The sequence below is a fragment of the Protomyctophum bolini genome, assembly GCF_963924005.1.
Source record: "Protomyctophum bolini genome assembly, chromosome: 2".
In the NCBI taxonomy this organism is placed as follows: domain Eukaryota; kingdom Metazoa; phylum Chordata; class Actinopteri; order Myctophiformes; family Myctophidae; genus Protomyctophum; species Protomyctophum bolini.
Genome location: NC_137863.1, coordinates 22,118,098 through 22,140,772, shown reverse-complemented (window position 1 = coordinate 22,140,772; position 22,675 = coordinate 22,118,098). Strand labels below are relative to the sequence as shown.

The following is a 22,675-nucleotide window of genomic DNA, read 5'->3' as shown; positions in this document are numbered from 1 at the left end:
TCTTGCAAAACAAACTTTTGTTTGTTTGTGAACCCCCCCTTGCTGTGGATCTACGGTGGAGGTCACAGCTATGGGGTAGTCTAGTGCACAGTATGTGTATTATGTATTGACAAGCATTGCAGTTCTGTTGATTGCTATGCATAAGCTATAGGAAGTATGAACTATATGCACTGCATAGTGTCTGTGTGGTATAACCTAAAGTGGGCATAAGTCAACTTTTTACAACAAGCCAACAGGTGTTTACAATAGGTGCCACTAGAGAGTGCCATTGGATTTTACAGCCAGACCAGATCCGTGTATATTACCGGTAGATGGATTTTTATATACTGTATGTATATGTGTGTGTGTGTGTGTGTGTGTGTGTGTGTGTGTGTGTACACAGTCTCTCTCTCACACACACACACACACACACACACACGCACACGCACAGGAGGCGGAGGAGGAGGACGTGACAAACTGATGATTAAGCCTATGACACAAAGTATGGATGTAAGCACACCTAGGATTCCATGCGCGGACAAAAGCTGTCTGCCAGCGTCTCTTCCAGGTTTTTAGACAGTTGGTGGATGGAAATTAAGCTCCACCCACGTGGCAGATTGCCGTGTCGGCCAGATTCCCGGAAAAGCTTGCCCCAGTGGCATTCTGCCGCGTGGGTGGAGCTTCATTTCCATCCACCAGCAGTCTACAAACCACACAGGCGCCGGCAGACAGCGGCTGTTGGCCGTGCGTGGAATCCTATAGGTGTGCCTGCGCTGTATGGCAGCCCCCTAGTACCTCCCTCTTCACATTCAATAGATCATGTGATCTTTTGTGGCCAGATGTAATTTCATGGGGTCTATAGTATAAACAAAGAAATCACCATACATTTTTGTTAAAAATACATAAAAGCCACTTGTTCGAATGCCCCCACCCCCCTGTCAAAAATTGCAAAAACGAAAGAAATTAACACTCATCTTTTACTAACCTAAAACATGACCATAAGGTTTGGTTGGGGAAAAAAACAAAGTTTTCCTTTAAGTAAAACATTTAAAGTACTTTTTCCAAAACTAGAAAAGACTGTTGTTGAGCAACACATGCCCCTACCAGACAAAAGAGAGAGAGAGAGAGAGAGAGAGAGAGAGAGAAATCACACCCGTGTGAAGTGAGTGGTGCAACTCTGTGTGGGGGTCACCCGAACATCCAGACCCCCAGGAACGCGCCCAGGGTGCTGGCCCGGTAGGTTCCGGCCATGGTTCTGGCGAGCTGCCCCATGTCCGAAACGGTAGAGAAATGACAGTTACCATGAGGGGGTCCCCAGGGGGTCCCTCTACTGTACTGTAGGCCTACTGTACTGTACTGTCACACTCCCTTTTTGTTGTTGTTTTTCTTCCTTCTAATTATTTGTTCGGCCCAAAAAAAACGTGTGACAACAGGATGTATGACCTTTGACATCAAAAAGTTTGAGAACTTTTGGTCAAAAAAACAACAACACGCCAGGGGGCAGTGGCCGTGGAGGACTGGGCTGCATTGGTGACCAACAGAAGAAGAACCGTCCCAGTGTCGTCGACGTTAAGCTCGTTCAAGAGGCTCTTCAGCCGCGCGTTCACGACGACACCGGTACACTCTCTGCATGATGGCCGAGGGAGGCGGACCCGAGTCGGGTAGCGCGGCCGACTCCGACTCGGAGCCGGCGGTGGTGGCCGCTCAGATACCGACACCTTCGACCGAAAACCAGAAACAGACCGTGGGGTCACTTCTCAAAACTACTCTGCGAAAAGGAGACGAATGGTAAGCTAAGGGCTCGGCAACTACCGGGGCTAAATAATAAACGTCAGCCCTCCCTCTCCTCTCTGCTCCTCACACAAACAGGAAATGCTAACGGCTAGCCACCGAAGCTATCAGACAGGCCAACTCATGCAATGATTTCACAAGTGGAATGTGTTGTCGTTAGCTCTGTGTGTGTGTGGGACCGTCAACACACGTTACAAACAACAGGGACCCACTGTGTCACTAGTGTGTGCGGGACGAGACACCCGGCTGGCTAACCACCCAGTATTAGCATGGGCTTCACTAGTGTATTTATTATGATGACAACTAAAAACATGAGCTAATGTGTTTGCTACTAGCTAACGTTACTCGGCTTAAAAGGCCCGTTTTCAAATGAAGCCATGTTTGTAAACCAGTTTCCTCCACCCAACTAACGTTAATCATCAGGAAATGAAAGCGAAACTAAATATGTGAAGTTTCCAAGCTACCTTTAGTAACTTGGTTTATATAGCTTGTAGCTAATTGGCGTTAGCTGGCGTATTGTTTGTGAGGGAAGTTATTGTTTATCCCATTTAAAGTGAAGATCACACCGGCCTGGCCTGGATGAATGAAACAGAAAATAACAAGTGTTAATTTCAGTCAATGTTAACAACAACGAGCTAATGTTGACATACAAACTTATAAAGGCGACATAGTGAGCAATCTGACCGGCCTCTGTGTCAGAATTTAGAAACCCCAGGGAGTCATGTACTGGCCCATCTGATTTGATTAGCAACCTACTAGCAATGTGGCTAATTTGTTACACATAGTGTCTTAAATGGTCCATATTTGACCTAGAATTGGGTTCATAACAGACTGTGTGAAGGGGCAGTGGCCTGAGTAGGGCACCGTTCACAAACAAAGAATGCAGTGAGTTGGGTGGGTATTTCAGTCAGACTGAGGTAGGGAAGGGGATCTCGTAGACGAACTTTAGAGTCATGAAAGCAACGCTGTGGAAAATATTCTCACTTGTGAAGAGATTAAAGGCAGTCTAGCTTGCTGTTGCTATATCTGTTAATGCGACACAGGCAGGGCACGTCACAGTTTGTTTGTTGTTGCATAATGTACTTTCCTGGCAGAAGGGCAACAATGTTCATGTTAGTTACTGTATGTTGCAATATTGCATTATAGAGTAACACTTCCAAATATTTATTCCATTAAAATCCCATATCTTTATATTCAAATAAGGTAGAAAGAAAGAGTCCCCAAAACAAAAACTAACCCTAACTGTTACAAATAAAATGAAATGTGCCAGTGATTGATCACATAAGCCTAATGAGAAAACATGGAAGTAGTTTGTATTAACTGTGTTAACCTTCACTGTTACCAACCTGAGCACTTCTTCTTTCCAGGTACTTGATTGATAGTCGGTGGTTCAAACAGTGGAAGAAATATGTGGGATTTGACAGTTGGGACATGTACAATGTCGGAGAGCATAGCCTATATCCCGGACCTATTGATAACTCTGGACTGTTCTCAGGTAAACCTTGAGTTGAGAGGTCGGCAACCTTTCTTGACATGACATGCAGTTCCATGTGTTTATTTTCTTGATTGTGAGCATGCCATTAATTATTAAAATATTTCCAACTGTTTTTGATTGTCCATAAATATAACAACGTTTTATTTATTATTCTGAACTATTTTCTTTCTCATCAGGACATTGTAATGATCAATAGACTAGGCAATAACCCCACCTGTCTCCAAGACCACCTCCCTAGTCAGAGTTCAGAGTTTGAATCAATGTAGAATTATGTGCATGGAAGATGTAATTGGCATACAGATGTCAGAGGACTCTCTGTCACTTTATGTCAGTGTGCCCTGTGCCAATGATGGCAGCACCTGTGCCTAACATTGCCTACCTCTGGATTAAATACTCAAATATCTTTGTTACTATTAATTATAGCATGTTTGAGACGTCTGTATGAGGACCACAAAGATACAAATGCACCATTTTTGTGTTCTCTCCTATAGACCATGAGACCCAAGTCCTGAAAGAGCACCTTATAGATGAGCTGGACTATGTCCTAGTTCCCACTGAAGCGTGGAACAAGCTGGTCAGCTGGTATGGTTGTCTTGAGGGCCAGAGAGCCATCGTCAGGAAGGTAATGCCACATGAGACATCTCACTTTTTGAACTATTCGTCTGATGCGGACTTCTAATTCTGTTAACAAAGTTGTTTTTTTGTTTGTTTTTTTGTCCCTAGGTGGTTGAACACGGCATGTTTGTCAAGCATTGCAAAGTGGAGGTCTACTTGTTGGAACTGAACTTGTGTGAGAATGACAACATGGACAATGTGGTAACGCGTCATTTCAGTAAAGCTGACACTATAGGTGAGTTACTATTGCGTATGGATTTTAACGATTCGCTCTTTGATTCCGTAAGGATTTTAACGATTCGCTCTTTGATTCCTTAAGGATTTGAACCATTCTGCTTTATTAAGAGCATCTACTTGATGCCTACATTGCTCCAAATAGACCCTGGGTTATAGTGCACCTACTAGTTACAGAAAGTAGAGGCCTGAAGCCTATTTTAAGCCCAAACCACACCAGTTGCAACTCCTTGCAACAAAACGGTCAATTCTGGTCAACCACACCAGTGCAACTCCTTGCAACTGCCATAGGGGATAATGGTTGCAAAGAGTTGCATGGCGAATATTGGTGTGGTTGTTAGGGCTTTACACCAGGGCTCCACCTGGCGAGTCAGTGTCGCGTCTCCGTCACCGTCGGGGAATGTTCCTTTTTAATCAATGAAGGGTGGCTCCACTGCCCGCGTTGCGTGACTGCATTAAAATTGCCCCGGTTCATTTTTTGACGCACGCGACAGACTCAACGTGCCTGGTGGAGCCCCGCCGTTAGGGTTCGAACCATCGTTTAAAAAAAGAGAAAAGTTATATATATATATATATATTATTGGAGCAGGTCAAGTCAGGATGAGGCACTGGCATGGAATGTAATGAGCATATTGTTCCCATATTATTATTATTCAACTTTATTCTGTGGTGGGACAGCTTAGTCGATTTTCCTTGATGGAAATGGTTGACTGTACAGAGATTATGATTCTATCATAATTGTCATTTGTTGTTCAATGCATCGTGGTGCATCCATCTTTGTCAAGCATCTACACGTCGAACACAATTGGCCTTTTTTTTTTAACTTCGCTAGTTTTTAACTGTACTGTGCTCAGATTTGGTTTAAAACTACTGTATCTGGTAATTTCCACAACAAAAGTTGTTTGGGCATCCGTTGTTTTATAACGACAATGTTACAAATCAGTTGTGTTTAGTAACAATGTTATGTATTTGTTCCCCTTCAGATACAATAGAGAAGGAGATGAGGTCGCTTTTTGAAATTCCGTCAGAGAAGGAGACGCGGCTGTGGAACAAATACATGAGCAACACGTACGAGCAGCTGAACAAACCAGACAGCACTGTGCAGGATGCTGGTCTGTTCCAAGGACAGGTAAAAGTACAGCGATATCGCTCAAATAACCTCTGATCTTTGTTTCCGAGAATCCAAGCAAATCAATCCTCTAGTTCTCACACAATGTATTAATGATGGATGTAAACGGGAGTGTCTGTTTCATATACATTATTGATTATATTGAACCCATTTTGACTATACTGTAAAACCTTTACAAACATGAGATCGGGGACATTCCGACTTCCGAGTAATGTAAAACATTTTGAAACTGTTAGCGCTTAGCAGACCTGCCAGCCACATCTAAAATGTACCTACGGTATGAGCCTTATAGCTTTTTGGCTGGTAGTCCCCAGCTCATATTCATTTCAAATCTGATCCTGTAATTAAGTAAGAAAGTCGGAATGACTTTAATCTCCCCTGCTTGGCTCTCTCAGGTGCTTGTGATTGAACGGAAGAACGAGGACGGCACGTGGCCCAGACAAGCCTCCCATCCCAAGTAAGCCAAACTCCTGGTCTAGATCAGAAGGCCCTGACAGTCCTGGGCGGTGGCTCAGCGGTCCAGGCACCTTGGCCGGCAGTGTGCCGCGGGTTCGACTCCCGATCCCGACGGCCTTTACTGCATGTCACTCCCCCATTTCTCTCCCCCATTTGCTGTCGTCCTACTGTCTGTCCCTCTATAAAAAAAGGCGAAAGCCGCAAAAAAACATTTAAAAAGAAGGCCCTGACACACCAAGCCGACACCAGCCCCAGAGCCGTATATGAGCATCTGTGGCCCTCGTAGTTCTTCTATTCTAGTGCACTGGCTCCCAAACACTGGGTCGGGACTCGGAGACCCATTTGTGGGTTGTGGACACATCTCTTTATTTTTTGCTTTTGATATTATTTCAAAATACATTCCCATTGTAGGAAAAAGCGTTCGCACACCTAGAAATCAGGCGTATGCACAGGTGCGTAGGCCAGTGGACATCAATGAAAGGAATGAAAATGCACCCGTATCTGCTCGTTTTTTTTATTTTAGTTTTTTCTTTATTTTAATAAGGCACCGTTTCGGTCCCTCCGGACCTCCTTCAGGCATCTTTATGCCTGAAGAAGGTTAGCAGATGTAGTGTGCGGGTGTATTTTCATTCCTTTCGAAAAACATTTATTTTCAAAGCAATTTCATGAATGAATAAAATAAATCCAAGAAATGCCATAAATTAGAGAACAAAGAATTAGTGAAAATAGTACTTTGAAGTTGTTGGTGATGGTTAAGAAGCAAATACACATTGAGCTGTAATCTTCTGGAAACATTCATAGATAACCGTATAATTTATGGCTTTGTTTACTTCCTGATCTTTAATTACCAACATAAGGGTGAAAGTAAAACGAGTTAAACACGTCTACAAGCTTCCCACCTCTGTTCTGCTTCAAAAGTGTTCATTCTTCTTGGTGTTGCAGTACACTTGGCAATTTTATTTCTATTATTCAAAACATAGATTTGGCTATCTTGCCACAACAGCTTGTTGCCAAAACTTGGAGAAAGGCCATATGCATCAAAGTCCAGCTTGGTCCCAGGTCACGCATGTTGTGAAGAAGAGGATGTGTGTGATATTTGACCATGACACGTTCAAGTTTGTTTATTCATTCTGTCAGTCATCGGAGTGTCTGTGTTGGGATGACAATAATGAATGGGAAACCCCAACACCCCGACGGATTGAATCCGTTTGTATTTAATTTGTTACTATAATGTTATTTATTTAAGTATTCGGCCAGACATTTATCGTAATATCTGTCAATGGCAACACTAAATGACATTCTTGACAGTTAACCACATTTTAACTTGATAAGGACATTCTTCCCAAGGACAAGTCGGTTGTTTGTGCTGTTGCTGTTGGTATTGAGAAATGGACCTTGGTCATCTCTGCTTTGGAGTTTGCCTCTTCTGCATGTTAGGGTTTGATTCGGGGGGCATAGCTGAATGGTTAGTTGTTCCAGGTTCGATTCCTTAATTGAATCAAGTTTTCCTTAATTGAATTTTTTCTTATGTATATAATTTGCAAGCCAACTAATATTGACACTGGCCATAAAGGATGAGCAGGTAGGATTGGGAATAGGTTTGAATCGAGAATACATTTTTGAATTATGAATAGTTCCGACTCAAATGGATTTTGAATCAAATTGTGACCCCCCAAAAGATTCACATCCCTGGGTATGCCAGGAAGACGGCCTACTGCCACCTACTGGTAGAAGACGGCCTACTGCCACCTACTGGTAGAAGACAGCCTACTGCCACCTACTGGTATTGGGATTGAATTCCCTGAAGCAGACACTGATTGCAGTGCGCTCCAGCTTGGCCTTTACCAGAGATGTGAGGGGACTCAAAGCCATATGATCAATCACTGTTAGTTTGGCGGCTTGGTGTGCTGGGTCTTTTAGTTATCAAGACAAGATAACGGTTGTCCTGTTTCTGAACCTCATTCTGTTGCCCATAACAAAAATAATAATATATATATACATTTTGTGTATGTGATGCGTATACGTTTATTTAAACATTGCAGTGAAACCCTGACCTCACTCTGTAACGTTTGCCTGAAACCTTGCTGTACTTTTGCTCATGCACATTTATCAGATCCAGCGCTGCCACGTCCAGGACTTTCACTACCTCCCCTAAACTCTCCTCCAACTCTTCAGCGACGATCTCCTCGACCGTAACCAATGGAGATAACAGCAGTAACTCCAGTTACACACTGAACAACAGCACTTCTGGCAACCGGTAAGACTCCTTTAATCAGATGAAATACCGTTCCTGACTCGCACTCGGCAGGCCAGAAGGTCTCGTCCTTGGTGTCGACGGACAGACTTCTCTGTTCTCACATCGAGAGCGGAGTATTTGCACGGCGTATTTCTTTATTTCACAAAATTGTCAATTACAACCTGACTTAATTTTTTTCCACTGCTATCTTGAGTAAAGTAAATTCTTTTTCACTTTTCTCCTAATTTGATGTCATTACCTTCAAATTCACTTAAGAGTGGATGAAAATAATGTTTATTTCCATGGTTCCAAATAAGCTTATTTTCTTTGTCTCCAAATGAAATTAAACTTGAATGGTCTCGTCGTGAGTCATGTTACAATGACCGTCAGACAGGGGTTTGATACTCTATATCGTTTGCCTGTAATTGCCTTAAAAATGTGCTGGCAGGCCCTATTTTTTTATTTTTACAAAAATGTCATATGAATGTAACAATCATACCCAAATTGGACTCATTGCATGTTGAGGTGCCTCAAAAACCCAACTCAACTAGTTTTTATGTATTTAAAACGTTTTGTTGTCTTTCTTCCCCCCCCACCCCCCTCCTAATAGATTGGGTGGCTACAATTCGTACAGCAGCTCCTACAACTACCGGGAGTCACAATCTCAGCCTGGCCTGTGTGGTCTCAGCAATCTAGGCAACACATGCTTCATGAACTCTGCCCTCCAGGTAAAATATACATGCCGGTGCTATCGGCCTTGGCAAAAAGAAAGGGGTGCATACTTAGTTTAGACTAGTCATTGGTTAGACATGGGTTAAGGTTAGGTTTAGGTGTGCTGCCCTGTGGGAGGTGAGGGTTTGAGATAGGTTGTAGTTGTAGGACTAAGGACTGGTCTAACCAATGGCTTGTCTAAACTAAGTACTGCACCCACAACAAATGTTAAGTTATTTTGTTAACATTTATTCAATACTTTCTTTTCTCCAGTGCCTGAGCAATGCATCCCCACTCACCGAATACTTCCTGGATGATCAGTACGAGGCAGAGATTAACCGGGAGAATCCACTTGGGATGAGGGGGGAGATCGCAGAGGCCTACGCTGACCTGGTCAAACAGATGTGGCTCAGCCGCAGTAGCTATGTGGCCCCACGTACCTTCAAAGTGAGTAGTGTCAAACCCTGTGTTGACCCATTCTGGGCGGGAACCCCATTTGGTGTTTTTAAGGATTATTTTATACTTTAGCTATTGAAAAATAGCAGATCTACAAGCTCATAGGTTGTAGGTCTGTTATTTTTCTTTAATCGTGAAAATGTGGCGCAAATCTTTGAATGTATATTCTTTCAGAGCGAATGTTTTTAACTCAAATATTTGCTTCTGGTGGATCCTGGAAACAACCTATTTTGAGATGGGGGGTCGGCGGCCAATTACAATGTTTGGGGTCCTCGACATGAAATATTGAGTTTTTCAGAAATTGTTCATGATTTAGAACATTTTTTTAATTTCAACGTCAGGCCAAAATGGATTCATGGAGTGTTAATTCAGTGTTAACTCTGGGTAAATTTAACGGCCCCTCAATATCTTTTATAGCATGAAAAAGATTTCTGCCTTGTTGAAATAAATGGACAAAACGGGGTGATAACCTTTTAAAAAAAATATATTCTTTTAATAATGTTTCAGACGCAGGTTGGGCGGTTTGCCCCCCAGTTCTCTGGCTACCAGCAGCAGGACTCCCAGGAGCTGCTGGCCTTTTTGCTGGACGGGCTGCACGAAGACCTGAACCGCGTCAAAAAGAAGCCTTACCTGGCCCTTAAAGATGCTGAGGGCCGTGCAGATGAGGTGCAGCAAACTGTGCTTAGGCAACACTTTATTACATAATGATACTTCTTATGGAGCTTTAGATGTTTGTGCCTTCTGAACATTATTCTGTCCTCCCAACACATCTTTCGTGTTTGATAGAGCTTTTTTCGCCCTTCTCCTTATGCTTGGATTGTATTGCACTGAAAATGGGTGACAGCTAAGATCACTATTTTGAAGCATTACAAAAGTATTACAACATTTGTGGGCGGCTGTGGCTCAGAAGGCAGAGCAGGTCGTCCAATGATCCCTGGGTCGGCGGTTCGAATCCCGGCTCCTCCTGTCCACAAGTCGAAGTGTCCTTGGGCAAGACACTGAACCCCACATTGCCTCCAATGAGTTGGCCACCATTGGTGTGTGAATGTGGGAAGTGAGGACGCTTCATCTCCAAATGTATGAATGAACCATTGTAAAGCGCTTTGAGCACTTTAAAAAGCGCTATAAAAATTCATTATTATTACATTTTCGAGCAAAAGGTGGGACGTGATCTAAAGCTGCAAATGCAGAAAGTTATACTGTTCACAAATATACCACCAATGCATTCCTTGGTCCTCAACTTGCTCAACTGTCCTCAACTTATGTGATTTTTCTATAACTTTATTTTTGTATTACAGATTGTAGCTAAAGAAGCTTTGACTAATCATCGCTTACGAAACGACTCCATCATAGTGGACATATTCCACGGCCTCTTCAAGTCGACGCTGGTATGCCCAGAGTGCGCCATGGTCTCTGTGACCTTTGACCCCTTCTGCTACCTCACACTGCCTCTGCCCATGAAGAAGGACCGCACCATGGAGGTGTTCCTGGTCCGCTCAGACCCTCAGTCCAGACCCACACAGGTGAGATGATCACATCAGTACCTGTAGGAGTGTCGTGCACATATACGCACCAAAAAGGCTAAAAGGGTTTTATCCTCGGATTGGGGTTCTTGGAAACGCCCCCCAGCCACTGCGTTAGTTTTTACTGCGGTTAGGTTTAGGTATAGTTTACTGAGGTTAGGTTTAGGTATAGTTTTACTGAGGTTAAGGTTAGGTTTAGGTATAGTTTTACTGAGGTTAAGGTTAGGTTTAGTTATAGTTTACTGAGGTTAGGTTTAGGTATAGTTTTACTGAGGTTAGGTTTAGGACGTGTAGGCTGTCAATCACAGTGACTGGCCAGTCACAGCGCACCATCTACGTCACACTGTACTAAACCTGAGGATAAAACCATGTTCGCGCGAAGAAGCAGCAAGAAAGGTGGTCTCTTCCTGTTTAAGCATTATGTTATACTTTAGCTGTTGAAAAATAGCAGATCTACAAGCTCATAGCGCGGCACCGAGTGCCGTTCTATGAGCTTAAAAATACAGATAATTCTGGGGGTCCTTGACATGAAAAAGGTTGAGAAACATAGGATTTTCAGAAAACTGTCAAAAGATATTTGTAAAATCTGGTCTGACGCCGAAATGGGTTGAACAGCTGGTGGATGGAAATGAAGCTTGCACGTAGCTTCAAGTTGTAGCGTCGTCAAAGCGTTTCCCTTTTTGCCGACGTTACAAGTTGAAGCCGTTCAAGCATAGTTTCCATCCACCAGCTGTTTAAAAACCCAGAAGAGACGCCTGGACTAGGCGCTTTCTTGCCGCGTCTTCGTGTGTACCGTATATGTCCCCGTGCTCTATCTGTAGGTGTCGCTCAACAAAATAAATTTGGCTTTGCCCCTCTTGCTGCTAATATATTGAGTAGTATCTAATCTTGGGTGCCGACATTTGTTGGAACCGGGGACATGCTGATTCCCAGATGTCTTTTCTACCCCCAGTGTTTTCCCCCTAGGCTGAAGTTCTAACAGAGTGGCGATTATGAATTTAATAAAATAGTTGTTTATGTACAGTACATACCAGTGGGGTTAATGAATGAAACTTTATTGACAGCCGTAGCCAGTAGACGACAAACGACAATTAAAAACATACAAAACCGTTACAAATAAATACATTGGTTCATAAAACTCTCTCTCTCTCGTAAAAAAAATATCTATAAGAGGCTCTCATACCAATGTTTCCACATCAAAGAGGGGTATCTAACGGTGCTAAAACTATGATTAATGTTGTTAATGTTATGTGTTTAACTAATCTACCAATAATGCAAAAATCGAGCAGCAAAAATAATTGTGTTGGTCTCTTAGAAATATTTTCCCCTTTTGGCCCATGAGCTTACTTAAATATTTGGATGCATTTCATTACTCTGAAGTACATTCTATAGTACATTAATTCAAATATTTGAAACATACCTTTGTGATTATGGTTGATGTAGTTTGTATCAGGAGCAATCCACATTTTAATAAAGTGGTTCACTTTCTGATCTATCTCCATTGATTATTCTGTCAGTACCGAGTGGTGGTCCCCAAGATGGGTACTGTGATGGACCTGTGTGGTGCCTTGTCTCGACTCTGTGGATTCCCTCCAGAGAACGTAAGCAACATACCCTCTTATGCTAGCAAAATTAATTCTGTATAATTTCCGTGGTTGAAATATAATGGAATCATGCAATTTTCTACTTTATTTTATTGAATTTACTTGCGTCTTCCTAGATGGTGGTGGCTGACGTTTACAATCACCGGTTCCATAAAATCTACAGGCGGGACGACGGCCTCAACCAAATCATGGAGAAAGATGACATCTTTGTGTAAGTCTCAGTGTGGAGTAAAATCAGTGGTTCTCAAAGTGGGGGGGGGGGGGGACGGACGGACGTTCCAGGGTGTTCCCAGGAAAAGCATTTAACAGTACATAGCATCACAATCAATTTAACCACTTTGTCCATTTATACGTTCGCTATTCAAAAACGGCAGTTATTTTCTGGACAGGAGTCCCTTTTCGTGTTTTAAGGATTATGTTATGCTTTAGCTATTTTTTTTTTAATCGTGAAAATGTGGCGCACATATTTGAAGATATATTCTTTCACAGTGAACGTTTTTAACTCAAATCTTTGATTCTGGGGTGCCTGGAACAACATCCTTGACATGGAATGGTTGAGCACCACTGATATAGAAACATAGGCTTTTCAGAAAACTGTTAGGATTTCGATTGGGAGACATTTTTGTAGAATCGTTCTCGGGTCTAATTTTCTTTATTTTTTTTAATTTACGAAAAGGAAAATCTTGAATACTTTTGCGTATTTTAACAAATCTTTCTCAGGATCTCTGGCACAAAACCTTGGTGTCTGAAGGCTAATCCATATCAATTTGGGGTTTCTTGACACAAACGTTTGAGAACCTCTGGAGTATAGGATGACCCGTCGGGGCATGTCGCCATGGCCAACGGTGTGTTCTTTTCTCCTTGCAGGTACGAAGTGCAGGAGGAGGACAGCGAGAAGATGAACCTGCCCGTGTACTTCAGGGAGCGCCACTCCAAACACGGCGGAGGCTCCACAGGCACCATGCTGTTTGGCCAGCCTCTACTCATTACTGTGCCCAGGCAGAACCTCATCGCAGAGGTTCTGTATGAGAAGATTCTGGAGAGGATCGGGTATGTGCAGGTTAATTCTTCCATGGGTTGGTTCACAGAGGGACCTTTGAGTGTTTTCACTTCAGTATATTGGCGATCAGGGGTGCAGTACTTTGTTCAGACTAGTCATTGGTCCGACAATCGACCACCTACCTCAAACCCTAACCTAACCATAACCACAAGCACGGGAGCAGCGAATGTTGACATGCGCGACGCATGTCGGACTAATGCTCCGTCGGAATTACGTGCGGATCACAGGCTCCAGGCAGAGGTCGCGATAGGATTTCCAACTGCCGACCAGAATGATTACAGTATCCCGGACATCTGGTATAAAAACAGCCACATTCATCTTAAAATACCGCATATGTTGTGCATCTGGCTGTGTGTAATGGTGCATGATTCATATAGCATAGTGGTATTGGCTTACTGTAACATACAAATCTACATTTTGCTGATCTACAGAATACAAAAGGTATATTATATTCCTTAATCAAATGTTTATTTGACCATTTGAGACACAGGGACAGGCAATGGCATCTTTTATGAGGAATAAAATTAAATGAAAAGTACACTGTCTTGTCTGTCATATCACAAAAGCAAAGACGTTTCTGTGGCTACCAGGGAGGGGGGACTTTTTTAACCAGCCAACATGTGTGTTCCTCAGCTGCACGAGCACAGACAGCATTACATTCACAGAAAACAGCCCAATGATGGAACCGCAGAATTTTCAATTAATTAACTGTTAAGTTTATTCAGTGATTAATCCATTTTCAATTAATATTTAAGATCCCTAGTTCTAACGTTGAATACTCCTAATCGGTGTTGATAAAGCATGCCGATAGATGGGGACTTCCGAGTGTCGTAACTACTAGTACTGTTCTTTCAATGGGTCTGCCTTTCTGGCCAGGATGTCCGGAGGGAATTATATCGTCCAGTGTTTTGTCATAAAAAAGAAAACCCAGCCAAAACCGGTAATTACTGGCCTAATAAAATCTCTGGTTCCAGTGACTCCAGATTAACGGTATTTATTTTTCTTGTTTTCTGTGGCCCCAGACGCTACGTGAAGCCCTCTCAGAACCCCTGCAGTGAAAGCAGGGCTACAGCGTCAGCGTCAGCCACCTTCACCAGCTGCAGCCAGGCAGCTGAATGCTCCACGTCATCCTCCTCCAGTCACAACAACACTAACCTGGGCGGCTGCGGCAGCCCCTTATCGGACCGGGCCTCGTGCAGTGCCAGCTCCAGCAATGGCAGCAACCACTCAGGCACCTGCAACGGGCCTAATGGGCTCTGTGAGGGTAAGCCACCGTGTGTGGATAGATATGGAATCTATATGTGAAATCCTGAGTGTTCATTTAACCCTGAGGGTGTACTGTACACCCAAGGACCAGACATTGACTGTTTCAGGCTTACTTAACCCATTTAGACCTGAGGACGATTCTACAAATAGTCTTCTAAATCCTGAACATTTTCTGAAAACCCCATGTTTCTATGTCAGTGGTTTTCAAACATTTTCATGTCAAGGACCCTAAAAATATATGTAATTGGCCACTGACCCCCATCTGAAAATATGTTGTTCCAGTGACCTCCCAGAAGCAAATATTTGAGTTAAAAACGTTTGCTCTGAAAGAATATATATTCAAAGATTTGCGCCACATTGCCACGATTTTTCAAAACTAGCAGACCTACAAGCTCGTAGCGCGGCACTTGGTGCCACGCTATGAGCTTGTAGATCTGCTATTTTTCAATAGCTAAAGTGTAACATAATGCTTAAAACACACAGGGGTTCCTGCCCAAAATGGGTTACCGGTAATTGAATTGAAAAACACAGATGATTGAATTGAGGATGTTGCCCAAGCCTACAGATAACGATTATTTCTAGCAGATTAAAAAGGTGTAAATCTATCGATTGGTCGTTGTGAATTATGTGCAGGTGAGGAGGAGGCCATGGACCACCAGGTGAGCCCAGAGCCAGAAAATGGCCAGTCGGAAGAGGAGGAAGAGGACGAGGAGACGGAGACGTCCGACTTGGAAAACGGTCCCAAAACCAAGCTGTGCTCCACACCTAAAGCCAAGCTGTGCTCCTCCACACCGCCCAAGCTCTTCACCTTCAGCATGGTCAACTCCTATGGAACAGCCAACATCAGCCCACTGCCTTGTGACGGAAATGTCCTTAAACTGAATCGTAAGTTACAGTTTTAACATTGGAAATGTTTAACAATTTTTGCCACAGGCTGTAAAACGGCTGATAATCGACAGAAAGACGTGACGTTTGCGCGACCTTAAAAAAAAAAAAGATTGGCCGATTGACAGCACGTGACGTTGTCTGCAGGAAAGGAAACCTTGTCCGTTGGAACACGGCAGGACAGGAATCTAAAGATCACCACATTCAGTGCAACATGTGGGTGCCTTTCACACCTAAAGTCCTCTAAAAAGCTCTGGTCGGATCAAGAACCTGACACTCGCTCGAACAGGCGGTTTCTAGGGAAAATCACTTCATTGCCATAGTCACTCACTGGAAGAAGTAGGAAGAATGAGGTTCGTGTTAAACCGGTTGGGAAAGTGGAGATATTTTACTGAATGCACATTTTCTGCCACTATTTTCTGTCTCTTTTGACGATTTAGCGTCTTTCCACTTTCTCAGTTGTACAATGGATTGTTGTAAACGCACTACGAATATTTATTTGAAACCGCTCCGGTGCAAGAACAAGCTACAAGCCTATTATATTCTGTTCCATTCAGTGGAGTTTCGATACATATTCTGTTGGACTGTCTTATCATCATGCCTGTGTCACTTCTCAACCAGGGCTGACCTGCTTTAGACATATGTCAATATGTCACTATGTAAATGCATTATTTTGCTGTCTTTGCTCTTTATGTGAACACAAATTCTGTCCAGATTAAATAATTCCTCTACACGTGTTCACATACTGTAGAGGAAAGGCGAAGAAGCCTGTTGCTTATGATTTATTGAAATAATTTTGTTTTGATTGAGCTGACAAAAGTTGGATTTATTATGTTTCTGCAGCACATTCCACAGTGGCGATCGACTGGGACTCGGACACAAAGAAAGTGTGTTATGATGACCAGGAAGCAGAGGTCAGTACTAGTACAGCTACAACACAGCAAGGGCCACCTATCTACCCTGTATGCATGCAATGTCTGACTGCCTCCCTTGTATGTGAATGTTTGATTTAATTTCTGCAAAATCGGCAAAAGCTACCATTTCATCGTAAAGCCGTGGTGCATACTTGGTTTAGACTAGTAGTCATTGGTTAGACATGGGTTAAGGTTAGGTTTAGGTGTGCTGCCCCGTGGGAGGTTAGGTTTAGGGTGAGGGTTTGAGATGGGTTGTAGTTGTAGGACCAATGACTGGTCTAACCAATGACTAGTCTAAACCCAAAACTGTCTAAACTAAGTACTGCACCCCTGCCCCGTGGGAGGTTAGGGTTTGAGATAGGTTGTAGGACTAATGACTGGTCTAACCAACAACCGTATAGCCCACCCAGATGATGGTATGCAAAAATGTAATTATAAACGCTCATTACCAATACGGTCCGTGTGTGTGTGTGTGTGTGTGTGTGTGTGTGTGTGTTTGCAGGCCTATGAGAAACACGACAGCATGCTCCAACCGCAGAAAAAGAAGGCCACGGTGGCTCTGAGGGAATGCATCGAGCTCTTCACAACCATGGAGACACTCGGAGAACACGATCCGTGGTATGGCTTTCCTATACGACCTTCAGTCTTGACATTGTAACAAAACCATTCATGGTCATTAACCCCTTTTGGTGTTAGCAGTATGTTATGCTTTAGCTATTGAAAAATAGCAGATCTACAAGCTCATAGCGCGCCACTGAGTGGCGCGCTATGAGCTTGTAGGTCTGCTATTTTTGAAAAATAGAAGAACGACTGACATAGAAACATAGCTTTTTCAGAAAACTGTCAGGATGTAGAAGACATTTTTTGAATCTGATCTCAGGTCAAAATGGGTTAAACAATACCTCCTTAGAGTTTGGAGATTTTTACAGTAATGGCAATTAATTATGCTATTAATAAAAACTTCCGTCTTGTTTACACAGGTATTGTCCCACCTGTAAGAAACACCAGCAGGCGACAAAGAAGTTTGACCTATGGTCGTTGCCTCGCGTTCTGGTAGTTCACCTAAAGCGCTTCTCCTACAACCGATGCTGGAGGGACAAGCTGGACACAGTGGTGGACTTTCCTATCAGGTACGCTGGCATCAACACAGCAGCAGTGAACTGTGAAGGTTAATTTGTAGAGCACATTCCATAGCACACAGCTGGCTCAAAGTGCCTCAAGGAGAGCACTTTGGTTCACCTAACTAGTTGGGCATTTAAAAGGAAAAGGTCCGTGTTTTACTCAGCGTTTTACACTAGAGGGAGTTTGTGGCGCTCAGTGCAGCAGGGGATATTGCCCAGAGGCATGAACAGGGAAGTTCAAGCTAAAGCTCTGGTCACACCTTTTGAATGTGTTGCCAAATTCCTTTTGATCTATTGTACTAATAAACGGACGTATCATCATGTTTGCAGAAGTCTAATTTCCTCATGCGTTTCGTAATGGAGATGTTGCTCCAGAGTGGTACAGTCAGTGTGTAAAGGCTACCTTTTTTATGAATTGCACTCGTAGCCTCGTGTTGAGCAACCTTATCCACCAGGGAACAAGGAAGCAGAACTGAGACGTTTACCGGCACACAAGAGTTCCTTTTCACAGAATGCCCAGTCATGCTTACTCGTATTGCCAGAGACAAAGACCCATCTGTCCTTCACCAAACCTGTTTTTAAACAACCTGGGCCTTATTTTCATAGTAGTTGGCAAGGCCTATCTGTTAGGATTAGGATAACATTTGACTTGGCAGCTTTGTTGTAGAAATTTGGGACATGATGCAAACTCACTGAGCTTTACAGTGGTGTCCATTTTGGTAAAACGAGTCACATTTAACCCAATTGTACTCTAAACCACTTATTTTGAAGTGAAAAGGAATATGAGTATATGAGGAATATAAGTATTGTAATGGGCTTGTTATTTCCAAATAAGTGATGTTATGTGGTCAATTGAACTTGCTCCTGTGTTCCGTGGCCCCAATATAGATAATAATGTAAAGTTGTGGTGACGGTGTCCAAAAATATTTACATTAATAAAGAGAGAGTAAAATGTCGTCATAGTCATGATTCTAGTCTAAATTTGAGCCATTGAGCCATGTTGCAATTGTATTATTACAGTGCGAACTCTTGGTTGTTTTGAGTTGCATTCTCTCTTGGCAGTAAATGCCAGGTTTACATTTGCTGATGATGTGTTACTGTTTTCTTTCTCAGGGATCTGTCCCTGTCTGAGTTTGTGTGTGATCCCAAGGCTGGACCCTATGTTTATGACCTCGTTGCTGTCTCCAACCACTATGGCGGAATGGGAGGAGGCCACTGTAAGTGATCTTTTACCTTCCCACTGTATAGTTAATCTTTTATCTTTAATTACACACGGCAGCCTTCTCCTCCAGTCAAACACACTGCAGTCATTTTCACATACACAGTAGGACACGGCAGTTGACGTTACATATTGAAATAAACCCAGTTTATTTTCATTATATAATTTTGTTTTCTAAATCAAGAAAAATGCCTTTCATTTATTTTGATAGCTTTATTGTACCTACTACTGTATTTTACCTACTACTATGTATGTGTTCATCTTTTGTAATGTGACACCGGTCAGAATTTTGTCTGAGGTGCCCGCCTGCCACGGTTTCCAGGGAAACGTTTTTTAAATCGGTTGCATTTCATATTGGCACTTGTTCCCTTCTTTGTGCCATTCACTGTGGACTCGTGGGATATTGTCTCAACGGATCATATTATGTGTTATGAAGAACTAGAAGATATTTTTATCAGTATTATGCATCAGTTGTGATGAAACTTTAACTTAAGTGTGAATTGGGGGCTGTACTTGTGGGCATTACATTAACAAATACAACTACATTGATGGCTCTGCCTTTCTCCTCGCAGACACGGCTTATGGCAAAAATAAATTGGACGGAAAGTGGCATTACTTTGACGATAGCAGTGTTTCGTCTGCCGCAGAGGATCAGATTGTGGTGAGCTTGTACATCTTGTTGTTTTATTCGATTCTATTCAGTCCTGTACCTTAAACCCAAGATAAACCGCCTAATTCATGCTCATGTCCGATGAGACTTCTGGGCCCTCTTGTCCTTGGCATCGGGTGACAGTGTTTGTAATCTCATACGTCTCCTCTTTCCGCAGACTAAAGCAGCCTACGTACTGTTTTACCAACGCAGAGACGCAGGGGATGCCCCCTCCAAGCCACAGCCCTCTGCCTCTTTAGGAGGAGCCCCCCAAGTAGCCGACGATCACATGGACACCAACTGATAAGCACTGTTGCAAAAAAAATTTAAAAAAAAGGACACGCACTGAAACTATTATGGCAAACGGAGACATTTTGATGCGCACACCAAGCTACTTCAGTGACTGGAGACTCCACAGAGTCGCTATTATTAACCCCTACCCTCCTTGTGTTTTGATTTGTCTCGCATCTCATCCACTAGAGCCAGAAGCCTTGACAGAAGGGTGGCCCGAGAGACTTTTCTCCCTGGAGCGGGTGGCCTGCTGAATTAGAAACATAGTTTACTAGTCTGGAAATGAAAAGGGGGAATACTCTCACTGGACGAACAGAATGTTAGAAGTGCCCTCAAATCTATAGATAAAGGTTTTCTGTCACCCACACAGGAAACTTTTTCTGTTACCCACACAGGAAACGTTTTCTGTTACCCACACAGGAACAGTTAGAAATGCAAAAACAAAAGCCAAATGCACATCCTGTTTCAACCAAAGCGTTCCAAGTTGTACATGATAAATCAATGTACCAGCTGTTTTGACGAAGGGCCTACTACGGGAACACTCTTCTCCAATAATCTTTCTGCAGTGAGGGTACATGCAAAACTGTATTGCCATTGCGGTGTGCACAGTGCGGCACACAGACACGCCGGCTTATGGATCCTATGTCATTACGGCGCCTATGAACAGTAGATCCATTGAGAATAGTTTACAGACGGTGTTTGCTCTGCTTTAGACTGGCTCTCCACTTGTTCCTGGCCTGCAGAGTCTGTTGAAATTATTCAAACAAACAAAATAAATGTCTCATTTCAAGGTTTTTCCTCATCTGGGCCCTGCCATGAGATGTGTCGGAGCCTGTTTTGTAGCTTTGGCTCTTGTGCGTTCACACGGGGTGTGATTATTTTGAGCAACGCAATTCAATCTAAGTTAATGTAAAGATGCAATATCAAGCATTATTTTGCTTGTATGCCCAAAGTGGCGCAAATTGAAAATTGTTCAACTCAAGTGATTTTTGCTGAAGCACAGCAGCCGGTGTCTGTGGGTGGCAAAGCACTGCTTCAAGCGAAAATGTTGTGTCCAGTGCAACAGAGTGACACTATTCAAGCAACGTGGTTTATTCTTATCGTATCCGGTGTGAATGCATCTTCAGGCCATCAGCGCCGCTGTCAGGAGTCACATCGGCATGCTCGCTCTGTTTCCCCATGGCTATCTGTTAGGGGACTTCTGTCCTGCTAACACACTTTTAATTTCATTTTTCATTGTTACACAATGCAAAAGCGGCCTTTTATTTCTGCAACCCGATTAAAGGAGGGGAAAAAAAGAGTCACTTTGAACTTTCCAATAATTCATTCTCTGCTTCTGGTCTAACTAGAAATTATTACAAAAGGATGGTTTTGCCTTAGCATCGGGCCCTCGATCTGTCATGCTGCAGTTCCAGGTCTTTTAATGTGGTGTTTTCTTTTTAAACATTTTTGATTGATTGCTGCCTGAGTGGAGACCCCTAGCTCATCTGCAATGGCTTGTCCTTAGTCTTGTATTCTTGCAGCTCTGTATTGATATGGCTGTTATTTGATATCTTCAAAGCACACTTGAGTGAAGCAAAATAAACCAGTATAAAAGTGGTGCTTTAATTTATGAAAGTTGAATTAGCTGCTGATCACGATAAGCAATCTACACGTTATCAGACTTGGTGCAGGACAGCGCTAGCGCAACAGCCTCCTCATTGATGTGGGCGTTGGCAGGCATTTGGAACTATGCGTTTCCCTTCCAGTGGATTCAGTCAACTTTGCTCAGCTCTTAAATAAAACAGTACGGCACATTCTTCCGTAGGTGGGAGAAATCGAGGAGTCTCTAGTAATCCCTTTATTCATTTAAATATTTGATTTACTGAGTTGTACCTAAAACTGTCATCTTGACACTGAAAGGTAAACTATTCATCTTTAACACCTTTTAATGTGGGGGTTGAATACATTGGAATCAAGTTAATATCAAAAGGACTTGTAAAACCAGATGCAACATGCAGTAACTACTTTATGGATACGATTCCCATAGGATAAGCTGCATTCGTTTTGTGCTTTTTCCATGTGACACGACAGCATGTAAATGTCAATGGGACTGAAAGTATCCTTTTTGCTGGTTGGTCCTGCCGTCATTATGCCCTTCTGACATGAGTACATATAATCATATTTATGCCAATGAATAGAAAAGCTTTACATATCTGTAAAACCCATCACAAGAGCAACTCCAATTCTACATAAATCAATTTGCTGAATAGATGTAAATATTCACACTATTTCAAATAGTTATATTAATTGTGTCCTAATATTCATATTGCCAATATCTACAATATTTGTTTTTAATTGAGAAATATTTGGATTGAAAATACAATAAAGACTGGGAGCCTAAACGAGATCCTTTGTTTGGAGTCCAAAATGGTGTGAAAAGGTAAATTAGTCAATACGTTAGTGCATGTTGTGGATATCCTCTTGTAAATTCTTAGGAAATGTAGTCTCCGTCTAGACCTGAAATCCTTATTACAAAATCAAAACATCCTTTAAACATGCAACCTATTCACTATAGTTTGCACAAAACATACTGTTGATGGTTTGTGCTTTAACAGTTTACTTCCATTTGTTATCTTCATGTTTGTCATTGGACAGTAGCCTACCACACAGGCTATAAAACTAAAATATTAGCCCCTGCCCATACCCCGTATTATTCCGAATATAAGACGAACGGACACTGATTTTTCAAGACTCATTTGTGGGGGAACAAATAACATTTAACCCATTTTGACCTGAGATCAGATTCTAAAAATGTCTTCTACATCCTGACAGTTTTCTGAAAAAGCTGTTTCTATGTCAGTGGTTCTTCGATTTTTCAAAAATAGCAGACCTACAAGCTTGTAGCGCGCCACTTGTAGATCTGCTATTTTTCAATAGCTAAAGCATAACCTAATGCTAACACCAAAAGGGGTTCCCGCCCAAAATGCGTACAACATAATCGTATGGTTCTATACAATTAGAATATTTACCTGCTAAAGACTGAGTGTATAGAGGCCTGC

At 42.6% G+C, this 22,675-nt stretch overlaps 1 protein-coding gene across 1 annotated transcript; it reads left to right on the top strand.

Moving 5' to 3' along the window:
- Positions 1 to 1,574: 1,574 nt before the first annotated feature.
- On the top strand, positions 1,575 to 22,021 carry usp4 (ubiquitin specific peptidase 4 (proto-oncogene)). The gene is made up of 22 exons (XM_080784341.1): positions 1,575 to 1,767; positions 3,138 to 3,265; positions 3,757 to 3,887; positions 3,989 to 4,115; positions 5,098 to 5,243; positions 5,639 to 5,700; positions 7,813 to 7,956; positions 8,546 to 8,663; positions 8,920 to 9,093; positions 9,610 to 9,768; positions 10,401 to 10,625; positions 12,143 to 12,226; positions 12,346 to 12,440; positions 13,097 to 13,279; positions 14,312 to 14,553; positions 15,189 to 15,440; positions 16,284 to 16,354; positions 16,857 to 16,972; positions 17,335 to 17,484; positions 18,589 to 18,692; positions 19,267 to 19,355; positions 19,522 to 22,021. Exons 1-22 carry the CDS (start codon positions 1,610 to 1,612, stop codon positions 19,645 to 19,647), a joined length of 3,084 nt encoding a protein of 1,027 aa, XP_080640467.1. The 5' UTR covers positions 1,575 to 1,609; the 3' UTR covers positions 19,648 to 22,021.
- Positions 22,022 to 22,675: the final 654 nt, after the last annotated feature.